At 35.2% G+C, this 21,198-nt stretch overlaps 3 protein-coding genes across 13 annotated transcripts; 2 read left to right on the plus strand and 1 right to left on the minus strand.

Moving 5' to 3' along the window:
* The first annotated feature begins 466 nt into the window (after nucleotides 1-466).
* LOC145638774 (putative late blight resistance protein homolog R1B-23) lies at nucleotides 467-3,689 on the plus strand. Its single transcript, XM_081689786.1, has one exon. It carries the CDS (start codon nucleotides 1,096-1,098, stop codon nucleotides 3,508-3,510), a length of 2,415 nt encoding a protein of 804 aa, XP_081545912.1. The 5' UTR covers nucleotides 467-1,095; the 3' UTR covers nucleotides 3,511-3,689.
* Nucleotides 3,690-7,459: 3,770 nt separating this feature from the next.
* On the plus strand, nucleotides 7,460-10,681 carry LOC145638775 (putative disease resistance protein At1g58390). 2 transcript variants are annotated; one of them, XR_014114699.1, is made up of 3 exons: nucleotides 7,460-9,815; nucleotides 10,333-10,486; nucleotides 10,602-10,681. XR_014114699.1 is itself a non-coding variant. In XM_081689787.1 (2 exons), exons 1-2 carry the CDS (start codon nucleotides 7,626-7,628, stop codon nucleotides 10,381-10,383), a joined length of 2,241 nt encoding a protein of 746 aa, XP_081545913.1. In that variant the 5' UTR covers nucleotides 7,461-7,625; the 3' UTR covers nucleotides 10,384-10,681. The 2 variants fall into 2 exon arrangements, 1 of the variants encoding a protein (XP_081545913.1); XM_081689787.1 differs by having other exon boundaries at nucleotides 7,461-9,815; nucleotides 10,333-10,681.
* A 1,276-nt stretch (nucleotides 10,682-11,957) lies between these two features.
* On the minus strand, nucleotides 11,958-17,079 carry LOC145638776 (uncharacterized). 10 transcript variants are annotated; one of them, XM_081689791.1, is made up of 10 exons: nucleotides 16,664-17,075; nucleotides 16,382-16,451; nucleotides 14,497-14,950; nucleotides 14,159-14,402; nucleotides 13,867-14,073; nucleotides 13,615-13,708; nucleotides 13,436-13,516; nucleotides 12,950-13,351; nucleotides 12,247-12,313; nucleotides 11,958-12,135 (listed from the first exon to the last, which is right to left on the minus strand). In XM_081689791.1, the coding sequence occupies exons 5-9, from the start codon at nucleotides 13,974-13,976 to the stop codon at nucleotides 12,293-12,295; spliced, it is 708 nt and encodes a 235-aa protein (XP_081545917.1). In that variant the 5' UTR covers nucleotides 13,977-14,073; nucleotides 14,159-14,402; nucleotides 14,497-14,950; nucleotides 16,382-16,451; nucleotides 16,664-17,075; the 3' UTR covers nucleotides 11,958-12,135; nucleotides 12,247-12,292. The 10 variants fall into 10 exon arrangements, 7 of the variants coding, with proteins under 7 accessions (XP_081545917.1, XP_081545916.1, XP_081545921.1 ...); XM_081689790.1 differs by lacking the exons at nucleotides 11,958-12,135; nucleotides 12,247-12,313 and having other exon boundaries at nucleotides 12,517-13,351; nucleotides 16,382-16,482; nucleotides 16,664-17,079; XM_081689795.1 differs by lacking the exons at nucleotides 11,958-12,135; nucleotides 12,247-12,313 and having other exon boundaries at nucleotides 12,517-13,351; nucleotides 13,615-13,713; nucleotides 13,906-14,073; nucleotides 16,664-17,076.
* Between the last annotated feature and the right edge of the window lie 4,119 nt (nucleotides 17,080-21,198).

Genomic DNA, 21,198 nt, shown 5'->3' on the forward strand with positions numbered 1-21,198 from the left:
CTTGTGCTCTTTGATTTTTCACCTAGTGCTTTATCCGATCAACAACCAATTACAGCTAGAGATGTTCCTAATTGTTTGCTCAACTTTTCTTTTTAAGGTGTCACCAAAAGATTGTCCCATACTATTTTTGGTATGTTTTCCCACTTGCACTCTCTCTATCTCTCTCCTCATTGATATTTATGTCAACCCATGTGCACTATTTTTGCCCAAAGCCTTAATAAAGTGAATTTATGGTTTGGGGCAAACAATTAGGGACAGAGAGAGTACTTCTTTAGCCGTAGAAAACGTTGTTGAACAGCTAGAGCAAGTACCAGCAAATAGTTAAAAGAGACAAAAAAAGTAAACTCTCTCAGATGAGTCAAAAAAAAGTAAACGAGGTCCTCCAAGGCCCCAACTATAAACATAGAAGACTTGTAGTCAACTTCGCTGAGGCACAAAGCACAATACAATGAGTCAATGATGTCAAATTTTTTTAATGCTCAAAAGTGATTTTTTAAGACAATTGAACCAAACTTTACCCAAAAATAAATTATTTAAAAAAAAAAAATCGACCTAACCTTACCTAATCCACATTTAAGGAATTCGAATTAAAACCCCAACATTACCTTAACACAAGAAGAAGAAAAAAAAAAAAAAACAATAGCAAGTTTATTTACGGATAAGGGAGATTGACCTAAATTTGATCCTGTGTGTGGAATGGCCTTAAACACCAGTTTGTTTGGTCAGCTTAGTTTGGCCTTTGTGTTATTTGTATAATCGTATGAAGGAAAAATAAACCGTTGGCTAAATTATAACCAGAATAGATAGGACCCATAATTAACTTGAACCTCTAAAACCAACCTCTCATTGTATCCATTGTTAAGTATGCGCTGAGGCCAGAAATTTGTATCCATTGTTCAAAATATCACAGCTAATCTAATGCAAATGCTTTTGCAAATGACAAGCTCAATAATTGAGCAGGTACCACTACTCTACTAGCCAACTCTCTTTTTCCCTTCCATTGGAACACTTCGGTGATTGGTATCAATAATTTTGCTTTGCTCTTTGATTTTTCACCGAGTGCTTTAGCCAATCAACAACCAACCACGGCTAGAGATGGCCGAAAAAGTTACTTCTTTAGCCGTAGAAAATGTTGTTGAACAGCTAGAGCAAGTACCAGCCATAGTTAAAGAGACACAAAAACAATCTCTCAGAAGAGTCAAAACAGGGTTTAGTACACTTAGCACTCTACTCGAAGAGTATGATGGCCAAGAGTACGACCCAGATGTACCTGGTTTGTTAGAGAAAGTCAGAGACGTTGCTTACAAGACACAGGAAGTACTTGATTCCATTGTTGTGGAGACTAATTACAAAAGGCAGAAGAGTAAGCTGGGAAGGTTGCTCTCGAGAGAAAAGGTAAACAAACATTACGACGAGGAGATAGAGAATATAGAGGAGCAGATCAAGAGCATCAATTTCTTTAAGGATGTTGCCAGATCAAACGAAGAGTCTCATCATAGACACCGTTCAATCAGCTTCAAGAACGATGAGGTAGTAGGATTCGGAGATGCCAAGGAGACTTTGGTGTCTCAGCTTATTGGTGATGCCAAAACACAGCTTGAGGTACTTTTGATCCATGGAAAGGCAGGCTCTGGCAAAACAACTTTGGCCAAGATGATCTGCAATGATGGTCGTATCAAGGAACATTTTGGCGACCCAGAGTGGATGTCCTTTCCACAAGAACTCCGACTTGAAGAATTGTTATGTAAAATTTTGAAATGCACCGGCTCAACAACTAACCAAACCGATTGCCTTTCCAAGGATGAGTTGAAGAACAGATTACAGGAAAGTTTAAAAGACAAGAGGTACCTCGTAGTCATTGACAGAGTGAAAAACGGTGATGAATTGGATGGGCTTATGTCCTTATTTCCAGAGGAGTCAAATGGAAGTCGAATATTGATAACCAGTCGAGTGCTACAAGCAGATGTACAGCAAATAATTTCTTTTTCATATGAAGTCAAACCACTAGATGCAAACCAGAGCTGGCAGCTCTTATCAAGGAAAGTACTTGAAGGGGAAACTCATTCAGAACTAGAGAGCCTCGGTAAAAGTTTGGCAAAGAAGTGCAAGGGCTCACCCAGGGCAATTGTGGCTTTGGCAAGAATCTTGAACGATGCAGAAAAAACAGAAGAGATGTGGTCAAAAATTCTAGATTATTATGATCTTCCTGAAGACCTACAGTTATGCTTGTTATACTTTGGTCTTTTTCCGGAAGATGTTAGTATATCTGCCAAGCAAATGATCCAAATGTGGATGGCTGAAGGGCTACTGAAGAAAAAGGGCAGCAAAGAAGCAGAAGAAATTGGAGAGGAATACTTGAAGAAACTCATTGACCAATCCCTCATCCAAATAGACACAAGAAGGGCTGATGAAAGTGTGAAAACATGCCGTGTATCCAGTAACTTCTCCCAATTCTTAATATATGGAGGAGCTAAACATTTTTTAGAGGTTCACGTGAATAACAATCCCAAGCCTAATACAGGTATTACAACAAAGGCGATTCATAGTGAATCAGTCACAGATGTTTTGAAAAGCTTTGAGAACTGCTCTGCTCAGTCTCTTCATTGCTTCGGAAAGAATACTCATCCTACCCCTATCCGCTCAGAAGACTTTTGGGAAACTCTACTTCACAAGTTTCCCAAACTCAGGGTATTAAATTTGGGTTTTCTGGAGTTAGATAAGGTGCCTAAAGAGCTAGGCAAACTGAAACATTTGAGGTATTTAAGGTTGAGGGTTCCAAATGCCAAACACCTGCCATCTTTTATTGTCAACCTTCAACAATTGGAGACATTAGACATGAGAGAATCTTGTCGTCCCATTAACTTACCCCATGGAATATGGAAGATGCGGTTTCTCAGACATCTTTACCTTGGGGCCTTTACTTATCTACCAAAAACTAGTGGTAGTGTCCTTTCAAATCTACAGACTATCTCTGGTGTATATTCAGACAAGAATCTGAAGTGGCTAATGGTCAGGGCCAAGTTCCCTAATGTTAGAAAATTGAGAATATGCAGTATCAACTCAGATCTCACATGTAATTTTCTAAATAGCCTCGACCATTTATACCATCTTCAATCTCTAAGGGTCGAAGAAAAAAGCACAAAACTTCCACCAGACCTAAATGCATTCCCCTTGAGCCTTACCAAGCTAACCTTCTTGGAGACTGAACTACAACCAAAATGTATCAAGACACTAGAGAAACTCCCTAATCTAAGGATCCTTAAATTACTTAAAAAGGCTATTAGCGGAGAAGAAATTGCATGCAGTGAGGGAGGATTCCTGCAGCTTGAAGTTTTGTACGTTGAAGAATTGACTGTGAAGAACTGGATAATGGGAAAAGGGGCAATGCAATGTGTAAAATGTTTCTTCATCAAAAAATGCAATGCTGATATTTTGGAAACAGCTCCAGATTACTTGAGTCAGGTGGCAAAATTAATCAAGGAGAATATCAAGGAGAATGGAACAGAATGACAGGAACTCGCAGAGGCTGCAACGATTCTCAGGGAAGGATGAAGTTCTGCACTCTTCTTCGACTATTGGCCAAAAGAGCAAGGAAAAGTTTTACACATCCGTGTGTTCAAATGTAATATTTTTTTTAGGAAAGTGTTCAAATGTAATACTTAATTATTAAAATTGTTATTGTCTATACATGGTACACAAGGAGCATCGCAGAATGAAAATACCAACAAGAACCACCACCGCCTAGGCGTAGTAGCCTAATTTCCTTACCAGTAGAAACTGGTCACAAACATGTTGAATAAACTATTTCTAATTTGTCTAGGAAAAATAATACCCCCTTCATCCCAAGATAGTTGCTACTAAGTCCATAACTTTTGGTCATATTATTTAACTAATACACAATGTAAAATAATATGTTGATTTGCAATAATACTCCGTATAATTTTAACATAATCAAATAGAGTTAAGCATACATGGAAGGACCTAAAGTTTTTGATTTTTCACCGTTAAGGACCTCATAATTTTTTTTTTTTCACCTTTAAGGACCTCATTGGTCAAAAGTTAACTACACTAGTTAGATTAGTGAGTTCTTTAGTTTAAAAAATAATTATAAGAAAGAACAAAAGTTAAACTTCTATAATTTTTAGTTATAAGGACTTAACCATTTAAGTTTCATAGTATATTGATTTCTTGGATGAATAAACTAAAGGGGTCGGTATTTTTTGAATTAAAAAAGATACAGAATAATGGTCAAGAATTCTTTTGTTATTACTTCATACACTTTAGATAAAAGCAAAAAAAATTCATGGAGATATATAACTTGCTATTAAGTGTTGAGTATTCCTACAAATGTTGATTTTAAATTTATAAGAGTCCATTTTAACATTGATACAAGTGTTATGTTGGTTTTAAAATTCTATGCTAAAATATATTTTTATCAATCACAAAAATCCCCCATTCCTTTTACTTCCTTTATTGAAATAGTGAGTTTAAATTAATTATTAATCAACGTAATTATATAAATAAAGAAGTTTTAAAATTGGAAAACTTGTAACTATTAATCCCAACTTTACGCTATTTACTTTCATTAATCCCAACTATCGATTATTCCTGAATAATCCCAACTTTAGGGGGTATTGACTTTTATCGGGCCTTACAGGTTACCAAACCTGTAATAGCAAGTCATTTGCCACGTGTCAACATTCTATAGGTTAAAAAAATGAAGGAAAAAAAAATCTAAACAAACCTAGCCAAACACCCCCCAACCACCGATCTGCCAGACTGCCACAGTGCCACCCAAGCTTTGATGCCGGAAGGCTGCCTCCCCCCCCCCCCCCCCCCCCCTCCCCGGGTTCACTGATTTCCCACCACCAATTCACCCAAAGCAGTCCACACAAAAACAACAACTCCCCTACTCCCTGCCACCACTCCACCTCACACGCATATCTTCACCCCACAAAAACCAGCAGCCATCACCACTGATAACACCATCTGCAGCACTGCTGCCAACAACTCAAACCAACCAGCTCCAATCCACAACAAACTGCAGCCCACCAATTAATTCCCCTGTTACCGCATTTCACCTCCAATCACCACCAGCCCGCACCAATCACCAACCACCAACCATTAGTTCAACCCCATTTCAATTCTCCCCCAAATTAAACCAACCCAATTCAATTCATTTCAACCCCATTTCAATTCAATCATTTCTAACCCTAGAAATTCAGAACTACTGAAAAATTAAGCTGAAGAAGAAGAAGAAGGTTCAACAATGGCGGTTGCGAAAGTATGCGGGTTGGTGGTTGGGAGGGATAACTTGGTGGTTGTGGGTTGAAGGGGTTTCAGGTTCTTGGGCAAGGGTTTGGGTTGGGTGGTTCATCGGGATGAGGAGGTAGGTCGCCGACTAAGAGAGGTGGTGCCGGTGGCGGTGTTTGCGGGCTGGGAGGGAGGGAGGAGTTTTCAGATTTTTTTTGTTAAAAGATTTTTTATTATTTTGACCATTTAAAAGCTTACACGTGGCAATATAAAAAAAAAAAAAAAAAAAAAAAAAGAGTTTACCTTTTCTTTAGGTAACCGGTAATTTGGACCTAATAAAATAAAACACCCCCTAAAGTTGGGATTATTCAGGAATAATCGATAGTTAGGATTAATGAAAGTAAATGGCTCAAAGTTGGGATTAATAATTACAAATTTTCCTTTAAAATTTTATTATATATACTTCAATAAATAAGTCAAATTATTTAACTAGAAATATATTTAATAACCAATAAATCAAGAGGGGCTCCTTATTAGAATAACATAATACTTTGTCAAAAAAATTGCAAGAGATAGAGTACATTTGTAGGTAATATATTTTTTTTTCTTTTAAGTAAAATAGCTAAATTATTAATATTATAATAGCTTAAAATTATACTTCGATGCAATATTTACTTTTGAATTTAATGTGTTTTTTTTCCTTTTTTAAATAAAAAAAAATACAAAAAATATTACTACACATTAACATTTGAAAAGTCAACCCATAGTTAAAGGTGAGTTAAGTGACCAAAAACCTTAACTCGGGTCTTTAAAGGTGAAAAAAAAAAAAGACATAAGGTCCTTAAAGGTAAAAATTGCAAAAATTAAGGTCCTTTTATTAGCTTAACTCCAATCAAATACGAAGAAAAATAAAATATTCCTAGTAGTTATAGACTTATAATCAAAGCAGTGCCTTGGAGACCATGCATATTCAAATATAGCAAATTAAATACAACAGCAACACTACTAGCATAAAGACTATAATAATAAGGCAAAAGCTAATGAATGTCGCGGAAACGTTAGATAAGTTAGTTAAAAGTAGAAAGATTAAATTAAAATGAGCATTGATTACATTTATCAACGAGTGATTTTGTCACGCTTTCCCAAATTAATACCACTTTAAGTAATATTTTAAATGTTTATCCAACGTCCCGAGGACGTTTGTTAGTAGGATCATAATAATAATAGCAAAAACAAATTGAAAACTTTTGCAAAAGTAACAAACACATGGGGACATTACTTACTAGTGGGCAACAAGGGTTTTGAAAATCAAAGAGAAATTGTTGTGTCAAAAAAAAAAAAAAAAAAAATTTAAAGAGAAATTGAGAGACAATAAATTGAATAGGAACGTTAAACGATGACTCCCCCTGTTTGTCACAAAACCGAGGAAACTTAACTAAGAGAGTAAGTTGAAAAGGTCCCGATTATTAACTAGTCAAGCTGCGCGCCAATGGAAAGACTGTTACTTATTGGCAATTGGTACGAAGTAGGTTTCAAAGAAAATGTGAAATGAAAAAGAAACTTCCAAGAAGCTTATTCCCATGGAAGCTAAGCCTGTCAACAAGTCATCTCGATCCTATCTATGTTGCTCAAGCTGGGAAAGGTATGTTCTAGTGTCTAACTCAATTATTTTGAAAAAAATTGCCCACGGCTTTGGGCCTTCTGCACAAAATTAAGGGCCAACATATCTTACTCATGTCTAAGTGTCGAAATTCCAACACGAGTACTTGAGGTGACATAAAGGGTTCAAGTAATACAAAATCCTATCTTATTCAAGGTAAAACTTCCATTTTCAAAATATAGTTTACAACTCTGATCACATGATTCACATCCAGTGTCTAGTAAAGTAGTAATAGTTAATGATTCTAGTCATTTCGTAATAAAGGGCTATTGCTTTTAGAATCTGAGATTAGTTTTTTGCGAGCGATATAACTGTTTCAGTGTACTGTACAATTGTACATGACTAATGTTTTAAAAAAAAAAAAAAAAAAAAATTAAAAATTATAAAAAAAAAATATTATAAAAAAAAAAATTAAAAAAAAAAAAAAAAAAAAAAAAAAAAACACATGACTGTAAATTACAGAGTTAAATTTCGCAGTTCCACCAATCTTAAACTTATTTTAATTCTGTTAATTGTCTTCTTCTGTGTGGGCGCATTGAGTGACTCAGTAAAGAGCATAACTACAGAAACAAAGTTAAGTGCATCAACCCCACCCTGTCAAGACTTTTCTACAATGCTAAGTGCTAACTTCTGTAATTCTACCTCAAATCACAGACACCACTCTTATCACAAATTCTAAATAACAGCCATAGCTAGACCTTCTATTCTAACTATGGCTGTTGAAGCAGTTGTTTCTGTGGTTATCCAGAAAGTCACAGACCTGCTAATTCAGGAATCCAAAATATTCGACAAGGTCGTCGACCAAGTTGAAGACATCAGACTAGAGCTTCGGCAGATGCGAGGATTCCTAACAGATGCAGAGGAGCGTCAAAAGGATGATGATGATGCCAAGAAATGGGTTGGGGAGTATCTAAAAACATTATATATGGTGGAGGATATGGTTGAATCCTATGTCCTCAAATTAGTACACAAGAAGATGAAGGATTCAACCATAACAGCCTGCTGGAAGCTTCGAAGAAAATTGAAGCATATTGAGGAGGAGGTAAAACGGCTAAATATGATGAGGCCAAAGAATATTGAAGATGCAAGCTTGAGAAGATTATCCCTTCGCAGAGAACAGAAGCAGCAGCTTGTACTCGACATCTCCCCTGAGCAAAATTTAGATAACCTCAGTACAGGTAGTTCCTTGCCAACAAAGCCAATGCTCAGCAGCGTTTGTGAAGAAGATGATTCAGATTTTGTTGGCTTCAAGTATTACGAGGAATTACTGGAGAGCAGATTGATTAGAAATCATGGAGAGCGAATTGATGTTGTCGGTCCTGTAGGTTCTGGAAAGAACTCTGCAGAATGGACCCGACTGTTCAGCCAGGCTACCTGGGATAACACGGATGTCTGGTTGTTGAGCTACGCTGATCTTCCTGCACACTTTAAGCTCTGCTTGCTCTACCTGACACTCTTTCCAAAAGAATTTGATCTCTCGGTAAGAAGAATTCTTCGGCTATGGCTTGCAGAGGGATTTCTACAACGCTCATCAGGATTGGGGGAAGACTTAGCTGAGAAGTGTTTCGATGATTTGGTCAGGAGAAACTTAGTTAAAATATCCAAGTTTAGATCAGATGGAGGCCCCAAGAAATGCCGTTTGCCTGGGTTTCTACATGAACAGTTATCGCCTAAAGCTGAGGAAATCAAGCTTTTTCATATCCACCAGAAGTCTGCAAATCCCATACAGACATCACCAGCAGAACCAAGCATTCCACAGGTGCGTAGAATAGTAGAGTATGCTGATATCACAGACAAAGATTTTAATTCTGACTTAGAGAATTTGCGGTCCTACTTTTCATTCAGCTGTACAAGATATGACACTCCAGCTAAAGGAGTAGGGAACTTATTACGTCGAATCATCGGCAGTAAAGGTTTTGGACTGCTAAGGGTGCTTGATCTGGAAGGAGTATATAAGCCAATATTGCCTACAACATTGAAGCATCTATTTCAATTAAGATACTTGGGGCTTAGGTGGACATTTCTTGATAACCTTCCTGAATCTGTGGGTGATCTTCCCTACCTTGAAACTCTGGACCTAAAGCGCACACATATCTACAATTTGCCAAGTTCTGTTTGGAAACTGAAGCATCTCCGACATCTTAATCTCCCTCAGGTTCGTCTAGACATGAAAATGCAGCAGCCTAGTAAAAAACTTCTGACACTTTGGGGAATAATTATTGATGATGGATGCAATATGAAGAATGGGCTGGAGCAATTGAATGATCTACGAGAGTTAGGCATTACTTGCCGCGAATTAACAAACTTTAAGAATCTTCTGATATGGATTAAAAGCCAAACTCATCTTCAGTTTTTAAGCTTGACATCAAAGAATGAAATGGGTTGCCCATCAAGACTTGAATTGGAATCCTTGTCAGAGTTACGTAAAATAACTCACTTAAAATTGCTTGGAAAGCTGAGCCGTCTACTCATTAAGGATGAGTTTCCGCCATATATACGAGTTCTCACACTGTCTGTTTCAAACCTAGATGAAGACCCAATGGGAGTTTTGTCACAGCTTCAACACTTATCTGTCCTCAGGCTCCTGGCTGAATCCTATTGTGGAAAAACAATGCAATGCCCAGAAAATGGCTTTGCTAATCTTCGTGTATTGAAGTTGTGGATGCTGAATAACCTGGAAAAATGGGAAGTGCAGCCGGGAGGAATGCCCAATATCAAGGAGTTAGAAATCAGATCTTGCCAGCAGTTGAAACTGACGCCCTTTGATGAGTTTCTAAAACGAACCACCTTAAAGGAACTGATTCTAACCAACATGCCAGAGGATTTTGAGCAAAAGGTTCGCAAGATTATTCCCAAGCATACAAATCTCCAAACCAACCACTACGAGTTTAATCCTTTGCCGGTAAGTCTATGTTACTAACTTACTATAATAAACTGGGATGGGGCAGGAAATCAAAATAAAAACAATTTGAACTTTGGTTGATGATATAAGAATCACAGAAAGCTAAAGACAGTTATCATGTGTTCAAGTGGCTTGAGACACTCCAAAGCTAACAAGCTGAAGCAAATAATTCTTAACAAATTCCAAGATAGTATCTCCCTCCCTTTTACATCCACTATCAATAGTCACTAATGCCCTCTAACTGATTTCCCTCTTCTTCTTGTTCAAGCTACCCTCTAACTGAGTAAAAATGACAATTTCCAATGTGCCCCTTTGGCCCTTTACTATACCCGAGGAGATACATTTACCTAAACAATAACATCTTTCTTTATATAATTGAATCATTAGCTTCGCTCATCAGTTTTTCTTCAGATTAGCAGCTCCAATACTTAAGTTGGCTGACCTTAAGTTTTTGCATGTGTTTTTCTTTATTCTTTTCTAATCAGTTTCCCTAATTAACATAATTTCCTGATTCCAGTGGGAAAAAAACCCTGAACTGTGGCAAACTGATGGTGGCATTAATCTTTAGCAAGCAGACTGCCCACAAGAGCACCATGTCAATTCAGGAATTTCATACTAGAAGAGTTCTCGTGTCCTGTGAGCCGAACTGACACAAAAAGACATGTACCAATGTACCACTTCATACTCGTGTGAATTACTTACTTTTCTTGTTTCCATATTATTCTTTCATGTTTCTTGGAAAAAAGTGGATCAGAAGTCTGATCACCAGTGCACCTATTCTTACAGATTTCAGTCATGCTACTGGATGCTGTTGAAGATATTTATTTGCATTTAAGAGAAGATACTAATTTCTCGGGCAAGAATAATTGTTATCACATTTTTCAATAATTTTATATGCTTTTCAAGTGTCTTATCTGGTCAAACCCCCTACCCCCAAATGTCATAAGTCTTTGGACATCAAAACCAAACATATCATCCCAAAAGATTTTAAGCCTTGCATTTATGGTATCAGAAATTCAGATCCCATTCCAGTATGCCACCCTTGTATTACAATGAGCTCCCACATCAGGGAGGCTTCTATTTTGGAAGTACAACACATACTCCATATTATATAATTGTTAGTAATAATAGTTTGACTGAGAGTAGTTAGCCAATACATAGTATTTGTTACTATATTTCAAAAGAAGAACATAGTTGAAGTATATATTATTAAGTGTATATAAAGAAGAAATTTTGAGGGAAAAAAAAAAAAAAAAAAAAAAGGGGCCACACCAGAGAAACCCCCTAAGAAAAGCAAGAGTAACAGCTTGATCCATAAGCATTAATAAAGAAAATACCAAATCAAGGAATATCCCATCATTCCTATCAAGCTAAAGCACACAGATATAGTGAAAAATGTTACTGGTATCATACTGGTCACTAGACCGTTGATACACTAGTACAGGAAAGGGATATTGCGACGCTAAGAAATGGGTTCCTGCGATGCAAAAAAGCGCTGCTACACCCTTTACCGACGCCACGAAAAGTGACGTGTAAGCTGGTGCCGCAAGACCCTATAGCGACACTATTTAATAACGTCGGTATAGTGTTTAAAAAAGCGTCGCGACCTTGACGCGCTTTTCGGCATCTTATAGAGGCACTTGTAAGCGTCGCCAATTCCTTGGAACCCGCATTGTACACAGCCTACCAAGGCACTTGTAAGCGCTGCCATAGCTTGTTAGGAGTGTTTTTCTATACTTTTAGCGTCACTTTTAAGCGCCGGCATAATTTATGTAACGCACTTACCTATAGCCTATAAAGGCACTTTTAAGCGTCGTAAGAAGTAAACTACCACACTATCTTACACATGCCCTTTTTAACGTCGCAAGATGTACAATGGTGTGGTTCTGTAATAGCATTTATAATAACATTTAGAGCGTTGCTAAATTACCTGTTTTTTACATGATAAAATTCTAAACACCAAAAATTTTATTAAAATAAATTATGGTCATAAATGTCATCGAACAAGAAACATGAAATAAAGTACCTAAAATCATTTAAACAAATAACCATCTAAATTCCTACACACACACACACACACACACACACACACACACACACACACACACACACACACACACACACATATATATATATATATATATAAAATTAAAAAAAAAAAAAAAAAAAAAAAAAAAAAAAAAAAAAAAACCGTTCAGCAGCTAGAATGTACTTAATAAGTAAACCAAAACTATGCCAATAGAAGATTTATTTTATAAGACTAAACATTGATGCTTTAAATTGTCTTCATGTTCCAACTTTGAAGTTGCCAAAGCATAACCTGCATGAGTGAAAACAAATAGTCAACTACTATATTTAAAATTATTATATGATGATAAAAAAATAAAAAAAAGTAAAAAATATATGTTAGACATTTAATAACCAATCTAACCTTGGTAACGCAATAACTAATCTCTACGATTAATGTCATTGTTAGCTCAGGGAGAAGCTTCAACATCCTAGAAAAATAACAAAGGAGAAAAGTTATCAACTTTATATCATCAAGTTAAAAGGCGCAAATGTACCAATCAATAATAAGAAATCAAACCTGGAAATTACTACATACATATTACTAACATTCCCAACATTAAACACTCAAAGATGAAAGAGACATTCCTAACATTAAACAAAGTATTAATTAATAGTTCCTACATTACTAACATTATCGTCAATGTAATATGCAAAAGTGTTAATTTAGAATTTTGCAAATGACAATGTTCAACCAATTTCACTTAAAAGTAATGACAAAAAATTGTAACCAAATTAGTATGATCCTTAATTAAGTGTTCCAAGTTCACACAACATATTTCTTTTATATGATTCTAGTAAGTAATCATACAATTAAAAATAAGCAACTTATGTAACTATGAGACGGAACCATTTTCTACTTATTACAATTACTCTACCTACAAGCTAACTGCCAAACAAATATTTTACAGTTATATGGGCATTAAAAAAAAAAAAAAAAAAAAAAAAAAAAAAAAAAAGTAAGGTGCCCATCAGATTGGTGTTGCATATCGACAACCATATCAAGACCATGCCATAGCTATAAAGACACAAAATAGGAGCTGTAATATAGTATTATAATTAATCACCTGATCATCATCATCTGCCTCTGAATACTCATCAGATTCGGAAGCAAGAGAATCAGTTTCAGATTCAGTTTCTGAGGCAAGAGTCACAAGAATGTCATGATCTTCTAGCGTCCTTTTCACCTTTGTCATATTATACGCTTGCTTTCTGACACGATGTCTCAATCTATTCACTTTATCCTTCAGTCGTCGAAAATAGTGTATAATTGCTGCTTCATTATCAGAGGACATTTTCAAACCATTGCAAAATCTAGGGTAAGAGGATTCGCCCACATCCGATGGCTTAACACCTAATCCTAAACCACGGACACGACCATATTGATCTTTTCCCAGAACTTTTGAAACAGGATCATCATCCAAGTCTTCTTGGTCTCCTTGCTCAGTTGCAACTTTTTTTATTTGATTCTATAGAGCATGCACAAATTCATAATAATTTATGAGAAAATAATTGAACTAAATGAGGATTCTAGGAAGGAAAATATTACTCACCGTTATATCCGCTTCACTTTCATGTTGGTGACATTGTAAATAAACTTGAGTACGTGATGGGCTCTTGTTTAAATTTTTTTTCTAAGATTTTCATCAAAGAGATGTTACAAATTAGCTAATAATCAACAAAGATAAAGTGTGTACGAAAAGTTAAATTATACATGGTTAAAAAAAGATACCATCTCTTCACGAACACGTGCATGACTCTTAGTACCAGTAGTATGAATTGGCTTCACTTTGGCCTTTGCATGTGATTCTTTACTGCGCTTGCTTCTTTTCTGCCACAATGCAAAATAAATTTATATATACATTTACATTATATATAAAAATACATAGGGCAACCAAAAGCAAAGTAACTAGCAAAGCTGCCTATATAATGTTCAAAGTAACTAGCAAGTTTAATATAAACCAAAGTTATATATAAAACAGACTTGTCCTTCTTCTGACCTCCAGAAATTGACAAGACTAACCCATTGATCATAATCAACATCATCATCCGGACAATTATCATAAAGAGTGTTGACATCTGTATCATCATCATAGCCTTTTCCTTTTAAGTAGCATTTGTAATCTCTCCATTTATGCCCAATTGACTTCAATATCCACTTCTCAAGTGCTTTTGGGTAAAGAAATCGTCTCTAAAACAAAGAAATATTATAACAATATAAAATATGTACATTTTTCATACAAAAAATAAAATAAAATAAAATAAACTCATATTACCTCAACTTCTTGTAATATCAATTTTTGGTTGTTTTTATTACAACCTTTTTTCAATAAATCCCATCTTGTATAAGTTAGAGAGCAAAGTGACCCATTCCTAGCAACTGTTCCACAAAAGTAGCCTAATACTCCTCCTTCATCACCAATTGGTTGATTCTCTTTATTAACTTCAACTACAATTCTTTGCCCATCTGGTAAATTCCTGCTAGAACAGTCTTTCCACGTCTTCTATTTCCATTTGTATCTGTTTTAATAAATAGAACAATATAGTTCCACTAAATTTAAGCAAATGAAAATAAGAAAAAAAAAAATCCATGTTTTTGCATCATTCACATTACCTTCAATTGTGTATTCATAAACATCATTTCTGTGACTAGAACCACCTGATTCTTCACTAGAATTGTTGTGCCTTAAGTTTGAAGATTGTTGATTTGTTTGTCTCCCTTGCTGCCTGTGCTCACTTCTTTCATTTGGAAAAATCTGATCCCTTTGACTACTTTGATGCATTTCATTTGAAGGATTTTGGTTTCTTTGTTCCCTTTGCTCCCTTAATTCATGATTAGAAATTTGATCTCTTCGTCTCCTTTGTTGCATTCCATTTGTAGAAGTTTGGTCTCTACGATTCCTTTCATTTGAAGGTTGTTCTCTTTGTACCCTTTGATCTCTTTCGTTTGTAGATCTTTGAGCATGTGACCCATTAACGGAGTTGTTTGTTTGATGCACAATACTGCCATTATCTTGTTGAGGATTGGTAGTTAATCGCAATCTCTTGTTCTTGCGCAACGCCATACCCTAACAATAAAAGAAACTTGAATAAGATTTTTGTGAACCAAAAACAACACAATCAACACTAGATTTTGGTGAACCCTAGTCAACAATCTATTCCATGTAATCTTTTTTCTTACCCTTTTATTCTTTGCATCTAGTTTTGTTGGATTATCTCCAATAACATATCTTATATAGTTGTGTATAGGCAATTAGGATACCAACCAATATTATATAACCAACTGACACATAATTAAAATAGGCTAGAGGATAGGCTAGAAGATACATATCACAAACTCCACAAATCCAATCGTAATTATTGACATGACACCTTTAAGCCATTAGACATATTATATAATGCTTGAAGTTACTTAACCAAATAATTATTAGCAATGCTAAATAAACATCATGAAAAAGAGGCAAAATCCAGAATTCAGAAAATAATAATTATTGACTAACTGTAGTATTATGTATGAAATTGTGCAATAAATAACTATACAGAAAGCTTAAAACAAACCCTCAAGCAAACCAGCACTTGCAGAATACGTCAATATGAATCCCGCCTTCTCTATTCAAATCATTGCTATACATAAAATTGAGTTGAGCAAAGAGCTACACACATTGAATTAACATTATTCAACAGCTCTCTTTTATGTCAAACTAAAAGAAGGGGATAAAAAAAAAACAGAAAAAATCTATGATCTCGAAGTTGCTACCTACACATATATAATCAGCCAAATCGATATTCGATCATTGATCAAACAGGAAAAATAAATTAGAGAAACTCACAAATCCACATCAACTAACCTACTCCGATCACCCTGATACATAATTTTAACTCCCCATTGATCTGAGCTCATCCAATGACAACTTAATTTGATCTTGAACCAATTCCAAACGCTTTGAATACACCTCAAGCTCCAATATTTGCTGTTTTCTCCACTTGTCATCCATTACATCCCCACCACTACCCCCAACCGAATTCACCCCTGAAAAATTCAGGGGAACCGCGTTCAATGCCAATGCCCCGACCCCCTTAATCCCACCACTACTGCCTCCAAACATTGCTAATAATTATTTGGTTAAGTAACTATGATAGAAACAATATGTCTAATGGCTTAAAGGTGTCAAACAACCAAGTTTAATTTCATTGACATGATGTTTTGATAATCTAATCATACTGGTTTAATTCATATTCAATTTGATTGAGATATATCATTGGGCCTTATTAATTTCATTACTTATACAGAATTATGAGACATGAGTAATCAGGGTATATACTAAAGATTGAATTAAACACTCAAGAATACATAATTACAAAATTGATAGCCAAAGAAATTAAACACAGCACATGATGAGCAACATGAAACATTAAACACTTCTATTGATGAAAAATTGCTGAGAAAATATGCATTACATAGACGAAATTACATCTAAATAAACATGCAATAAACATACCTGAAAGTAGCCTCTTTTCTGGATCTCTTTCTTTTTGACAAGAATTTTTTCGAGAATATTGAAATTAGATCTGCAATTATAGCCGAAATTGATGGGCAAAACTGAGCTTAATTCAGCAAATTGCAATTGGAATTGGCGAAATAAACATATAAAGATTAGAAATTGACAAAACCCGGCAAAAAAATCAGCAAATCGTGTAAATTAATTTGCAAAACAGAGAATTTAAGTAAATTAAAAGGGGAAATTCAATAGAAAAACAAAAAATTATGAGAAAAACTTTACCTTAGAATGAGAATTTTGAATTTGTATGGGTCGATTAAAATTCTCAAACAAAATTGACGAATTGGGCAAATTAAAAGGGAAAATTCAGCAAAAAGAAAACGAATTAAATGTTTATGGTTCTTCAAGTAAAAATTTGAGGATGATATTCAGAGAGATTAGGGAGATTGATGAGCGCACAATTGGGGCAATTCCATATTTTCAGTAGTGATAGGTTAGGGATTTGCAGAAGTATAGTGGGAGTCGTGGGAGTTTTGAAATATTTCACAAAATAAAAAAAACTAAGTGGCGCGGTTTTTTTAGCTGTAACAACGCTATATTGCAGTGCTTTTTAATAAGTGCTCTAATTTTACACGGAAAGTGCATATTTCAGCACTATTAACATGTTGCGCGGCTACCAATGCGCCTTAATAGACTGTTTTTGTAGTAGTGATAGGAAAACTATACCATCTAGTCATCCAGATAAGTTTGATCCTGACCCAGCTTATGAACCAGTTATGTACGTGAGCAAGATTAACCACTTGATCCATAAGTATTGAAAAAGAAAGTACCAATTCTGGAAAATCCTAGCATTCATGTCAAGCTAGAGCACCCAAATATAGTGAAAAAGGCTACAGGTGGTCATTAGCCATTTATAACATCTAGTCATCTCAAAAAAAAAGTTTAATTACTGGCCCAGCTGATGGACAAGTTTTGTGTTTGAGATGTCATTTACAGATGGAGAAAAAAGACCGATGAATAGAATTTTAAAGAATATCAGGATAGACAGATGACTAACTAGTCATAATTCTGATAGTCATAATTCTGACAAAATAATGATCCTAACTCTCTATACAACTCAGTCAAAAGAAAATTCACTAAGCTTGAGTAAAAGCTGCACGGTATTAACAAACATTAACATGTAGCAAGCAGCATTCATTAATCGGTACACTTTGATCATTCTAGAATGTGTTTGATTGATTTAATTAAATCTCTGTTTGGTTCAACTATATTTGGTAGAAATTATATGATCTGAACTTAAATTATCTAAACTTATGTATCAGAAATAATTTTCAGAGTAGCATAGCTTGTATAGCTATATGTGAGTGTGCTAGAACTTGTTTTGTCTAAATTTATCTAAACCTTCTCTGTCTAAACTTACAAGCACTTATTTTAACTTAGTTGAACTTAGAACGTCATTATACTTATTGCCTGAAATAAAATTAAAAAAAAAAAAAAAAAAAAAAATCTTGAAATAAAATAAAAGAACCTTAGGAGTTCTCATGAAGCCCTCCAAAATAAAAGTAGTGTACATTAATGAATTTGTAAAGCAACCACTACAATTGCACCGACCTGAGAGTTATACAACAAGGAGTTTGCTAATTCATTCATTTGGTCCTAAAACACCCATGAACTAACAACATTAACCCACACCAATTTTTCTCATCAAATACTTTCTCATTTATTAGGTAATATTTCATATTTTAGGCAATACATTTATACATAATAGCTCCATGGAAAATAAAGAATGTACTTGTCTTTTTCTATCCGACACAATTGTCGACCCTTCCTCCATCTCACATTTGTAAGTCTTCACTAATTGACTTCATAAAGTATCCAATCAACTCCTCTATTTCCTCTACCACAGCTAAAGCAACTATTATACTCGTAATGAATTTGTTTTGACTTCTCCCCTTTAAAACACAAAATATGCCCCATCTATCCCAATATTTGGCCTACAAGACTCTTTGAAGCGTTTTTCCAAGATATAAAAACATGTGAAGAAACAATAAAAACAGCTTTTTGTCCTTCGGTCTCAACTCTCAAGTGTCGTCATGTAGTTCCAAGGTTAGACTTATCTAATTACACCAATTGGGTTTCAATATCCCACATTGTTTTTGCATTAGAATCCTGAGTCATGAGGACTCATGACAGTATTTAAAGACTAGTTCTTAGCTCTTTGACTCTTCCTTTAACTAATTACAGCCTCAGAATGAATTCATGCCCTCCTCCCTCCACGCCCCCCCCCCCCCCCGAGATATGAAATATATATTTTCCGATATCTCATATCTCTAACATATCCACTAAAACATTACCAGATGTGCTGTGTCCAAAAACAATATCTCACACTGAAGTATTGAAAAGCGGAATTTAAGTTCAAATTATTCATCAGTTTCAAGCAATAAAGAATCAGAATGGCAGAATTTAACAATTAAGAATCATAAGACAGGAATTATTTGAGTTTCAGGAACTTACCAAGCACCTCCAAAAAAAACTCCTCCATTTTCTGCCAAATTAAGCTCCTTCTGATAGTGCAACTGGTTCAAGCATTTCATCGAACATACTGAGTACACCAAGCTAGACATTTCGTCAAACACCTTTATTGCTTCTTCAATTGATCAGTTGTAAACCAACAGCTAGAAGTTTGAAATAACAATTGCAACGATCAAATTGATGAATTTTGTAGCAATTTTTATCGAATGTCAAAAACAATTGCCCTTGAAATCCTCAAGATGTTGTTTTGTTTGGAAAATGGTCTCACAAAATCGTTTAAAAATGGCATAAGAATAATCAAATGGTTGCTTTGATTGAAATTGCTGAATTATATTGTAATTCGCCAAAATCGATTGAGAATTCGCAGAATTTAATCAATAATATGAGAAAATTAAATCAGGAATGAAATATAATGTGTTTGGTTGAACGGAATCCAGGGAAATACTAGTTCATCAGCCTTTTTTTTTTTTTTTTTTTTTTCATCAGCCTGATTTACATATTTTGTACATCAGGGGGTGCTTTCGTCTTTTCACATATTTAGTAGAGAGTAAAAACGTAACCACAAAGAAGGTTAGCAAACGGTAAATTCTAGTTCATTTTCTTGACTCACGGCTTCGTCAGTCAAACCATTTCACATCGTTTATTTCACTTTCCCAATCTGAAGCCTTAATTTATTTGTACTATGAACAAACTGCAATTATCTGCAGTTTGATTCCAGAAAATACAGAAGAAGAAGAATAGAAGAACAGGGGAAGTGAGAGAGAGAGAGAATCTTAGAGAGAGAAAGTTAGGTAGAAACTTTATTATGTGGAATTATGATCTTACAACAATAACAGCTCATAAGAGCCTTTAAATAACAAATACAACTCACGCAATATGCGTGACTAAATTCTGTTAGGCTAAAACAGAATTCTAACAATAACTAACTAACTGAGGCTAATATACAATATTTTACAGGAAGATATTCTAACACCCCCACCCCCCCCCCCCTTCAAGAATGACTTGGGGAAGAAACACAAGGCCATTCTTGAGCTGGAGCATGATTGACTAAGCCAATCTTGGAGGTTAAAAACCTGTGTTGATCAGACCCAAGTGGCTTTGTCATGATATCAGCTAACTGTAAAGCAGATTTAACATGTTTCAACTGAAGAAATCCTGATTGCACATTCTCCCTGATGTAATGAACATCAATTTTCTGACTTTTACTTCTCATATGCTTTGTTTTCTCATGAAAACATGGGTTCTCTGCAATATGTATTGCAGAAACATTATCACAATATAATGTGATAGGAGTAGGAACAGGAATGTGCAGCTCAGAAAGTAGCCTTTCCAACCAAACTAGCTCATCTGCAGTGTGACTCATGCTGCGATATTCAGCCTCTGTAGAGCTTTTAGAAACCACTTTCTGTTTCTTAGTCTTCCAAGAAACAAGAGAGTTACCCAAGAAAACACAGTAACCTGTAAGAGATCTACCAGAATCAGAACAAGTACCCCAATCAGCATCACTGTATCCTGTCAGAGTGAAACTGGAATTTGCAGGATAAAACAATCCCAAATTAAGAGTTCCTTTGAGATATTTCAAGACATGAATTGCAGCATCAAAATGTGGAACCCTTGGAGCACAAAGAAACTGACTTAATTGTTGAACAACATAAGATATATCAGGCCTGGTCATATTGAGATATAGAAGTTTACCAATCAATCTTCTATATATCTCAGGATCAACAAGCAACTCACCATCATCCTTGCTCAACTTCAGGCCTTTAGACATAGGAAAGGAAGCTGGAGTACAGTTTTCTATATTTTGATCCCTTAAAAGATCCAAAATATATTTTCTCTGGTTTAAAAGAATACCAGAAGCAGACCTTGAAACTTCAATTCCCAAAAAATACTTCAATGCACCTAAATCTTTGATAGTGAAAGCACTGTGAAGACCAGCCTTCAAATCACATATTAACTGAGTATCATTTCCAGTAATAAGAAGGTCAACAACATAAGCCACAACAACAAAAAAAGAGCTGTTTTTCTTCAAAACAAACAAAGAATAGTCTTGCTTAGATTGAGTAAAACCCCAATTCACCAAATACTTGCTTAATTCCTTATTCTAGCATCTAGATGCCTGTTTAAGACCATATATAGATCTCTTAAGCTTGCAAACCTGACCTGGTTTAGCTTTAGTATAACCAGGAGGAGGATTCATGTACACTTCCTCATCAAGAAAACCATGCAAAAAAGCATTATTGATGTCAAGTTGCTGAATATCCCAACTGTTAACAGCAGCAATA

This window comes from Chenopodium album, chromosome 7 (assembly GCF_948465745.1).
Source record: "Chenopodium album chromosome 7, dcCheAlbu1.1, whole genome shotgun sequence".
Lineage (NCBI taxonomy): Eukaryota > Viridiplantae > Streptophyta > Magnoliopsida > Caryophyllales > Amaranthaceae > Chenopodium > Chenopodium album.

Bases quoted from the DNA above. Each gene is read 5' to 3' on its own strand.
- LOC145638776 (XM_081689790.1), bottom strand. From the start codon at position 13,976: ATGATGATGATACAGATGTCAACACTCTTTATGATAATTGTCCGGATG. The intron at 13,709-13,866 runs GTCTGTTTTATA...GTGGCAGAAAAG, and splicing joins GGAGGTCAGAAGAAGGACAA to AAGCAAGCGCAGTAAAGAAT. The intron at 13,517-13,614 runs GTATCTTTTTTT...TGAAAATCTTAG, and splicing joins CACGTGTTCGTGAAGAGATG to AAAAAAAATTTAAACAAGAG.
- LOC145638774 (XM_081689786.1), top strand. From the start codon at position 1,096: ATGGCCGAAAAAGTTACTTCTTTAGCCGTAGAAAATGTTGTTGAACAG.
- LOC145638775 (XM_081689787.1), top strand. From the start codon at position 7,626: ATGGCTGTTGAAGCAGTTGTTTCTGTGGTTATCCAGAAAGTCACAGAC. The intron at 9,816-10,332 runs GTAAGTCTATGT...TCCTGATTCCAG, and splicing joins ACGAGTTTAATCCTTTGCCG to TGGGAAAAAAACCCTGAACT.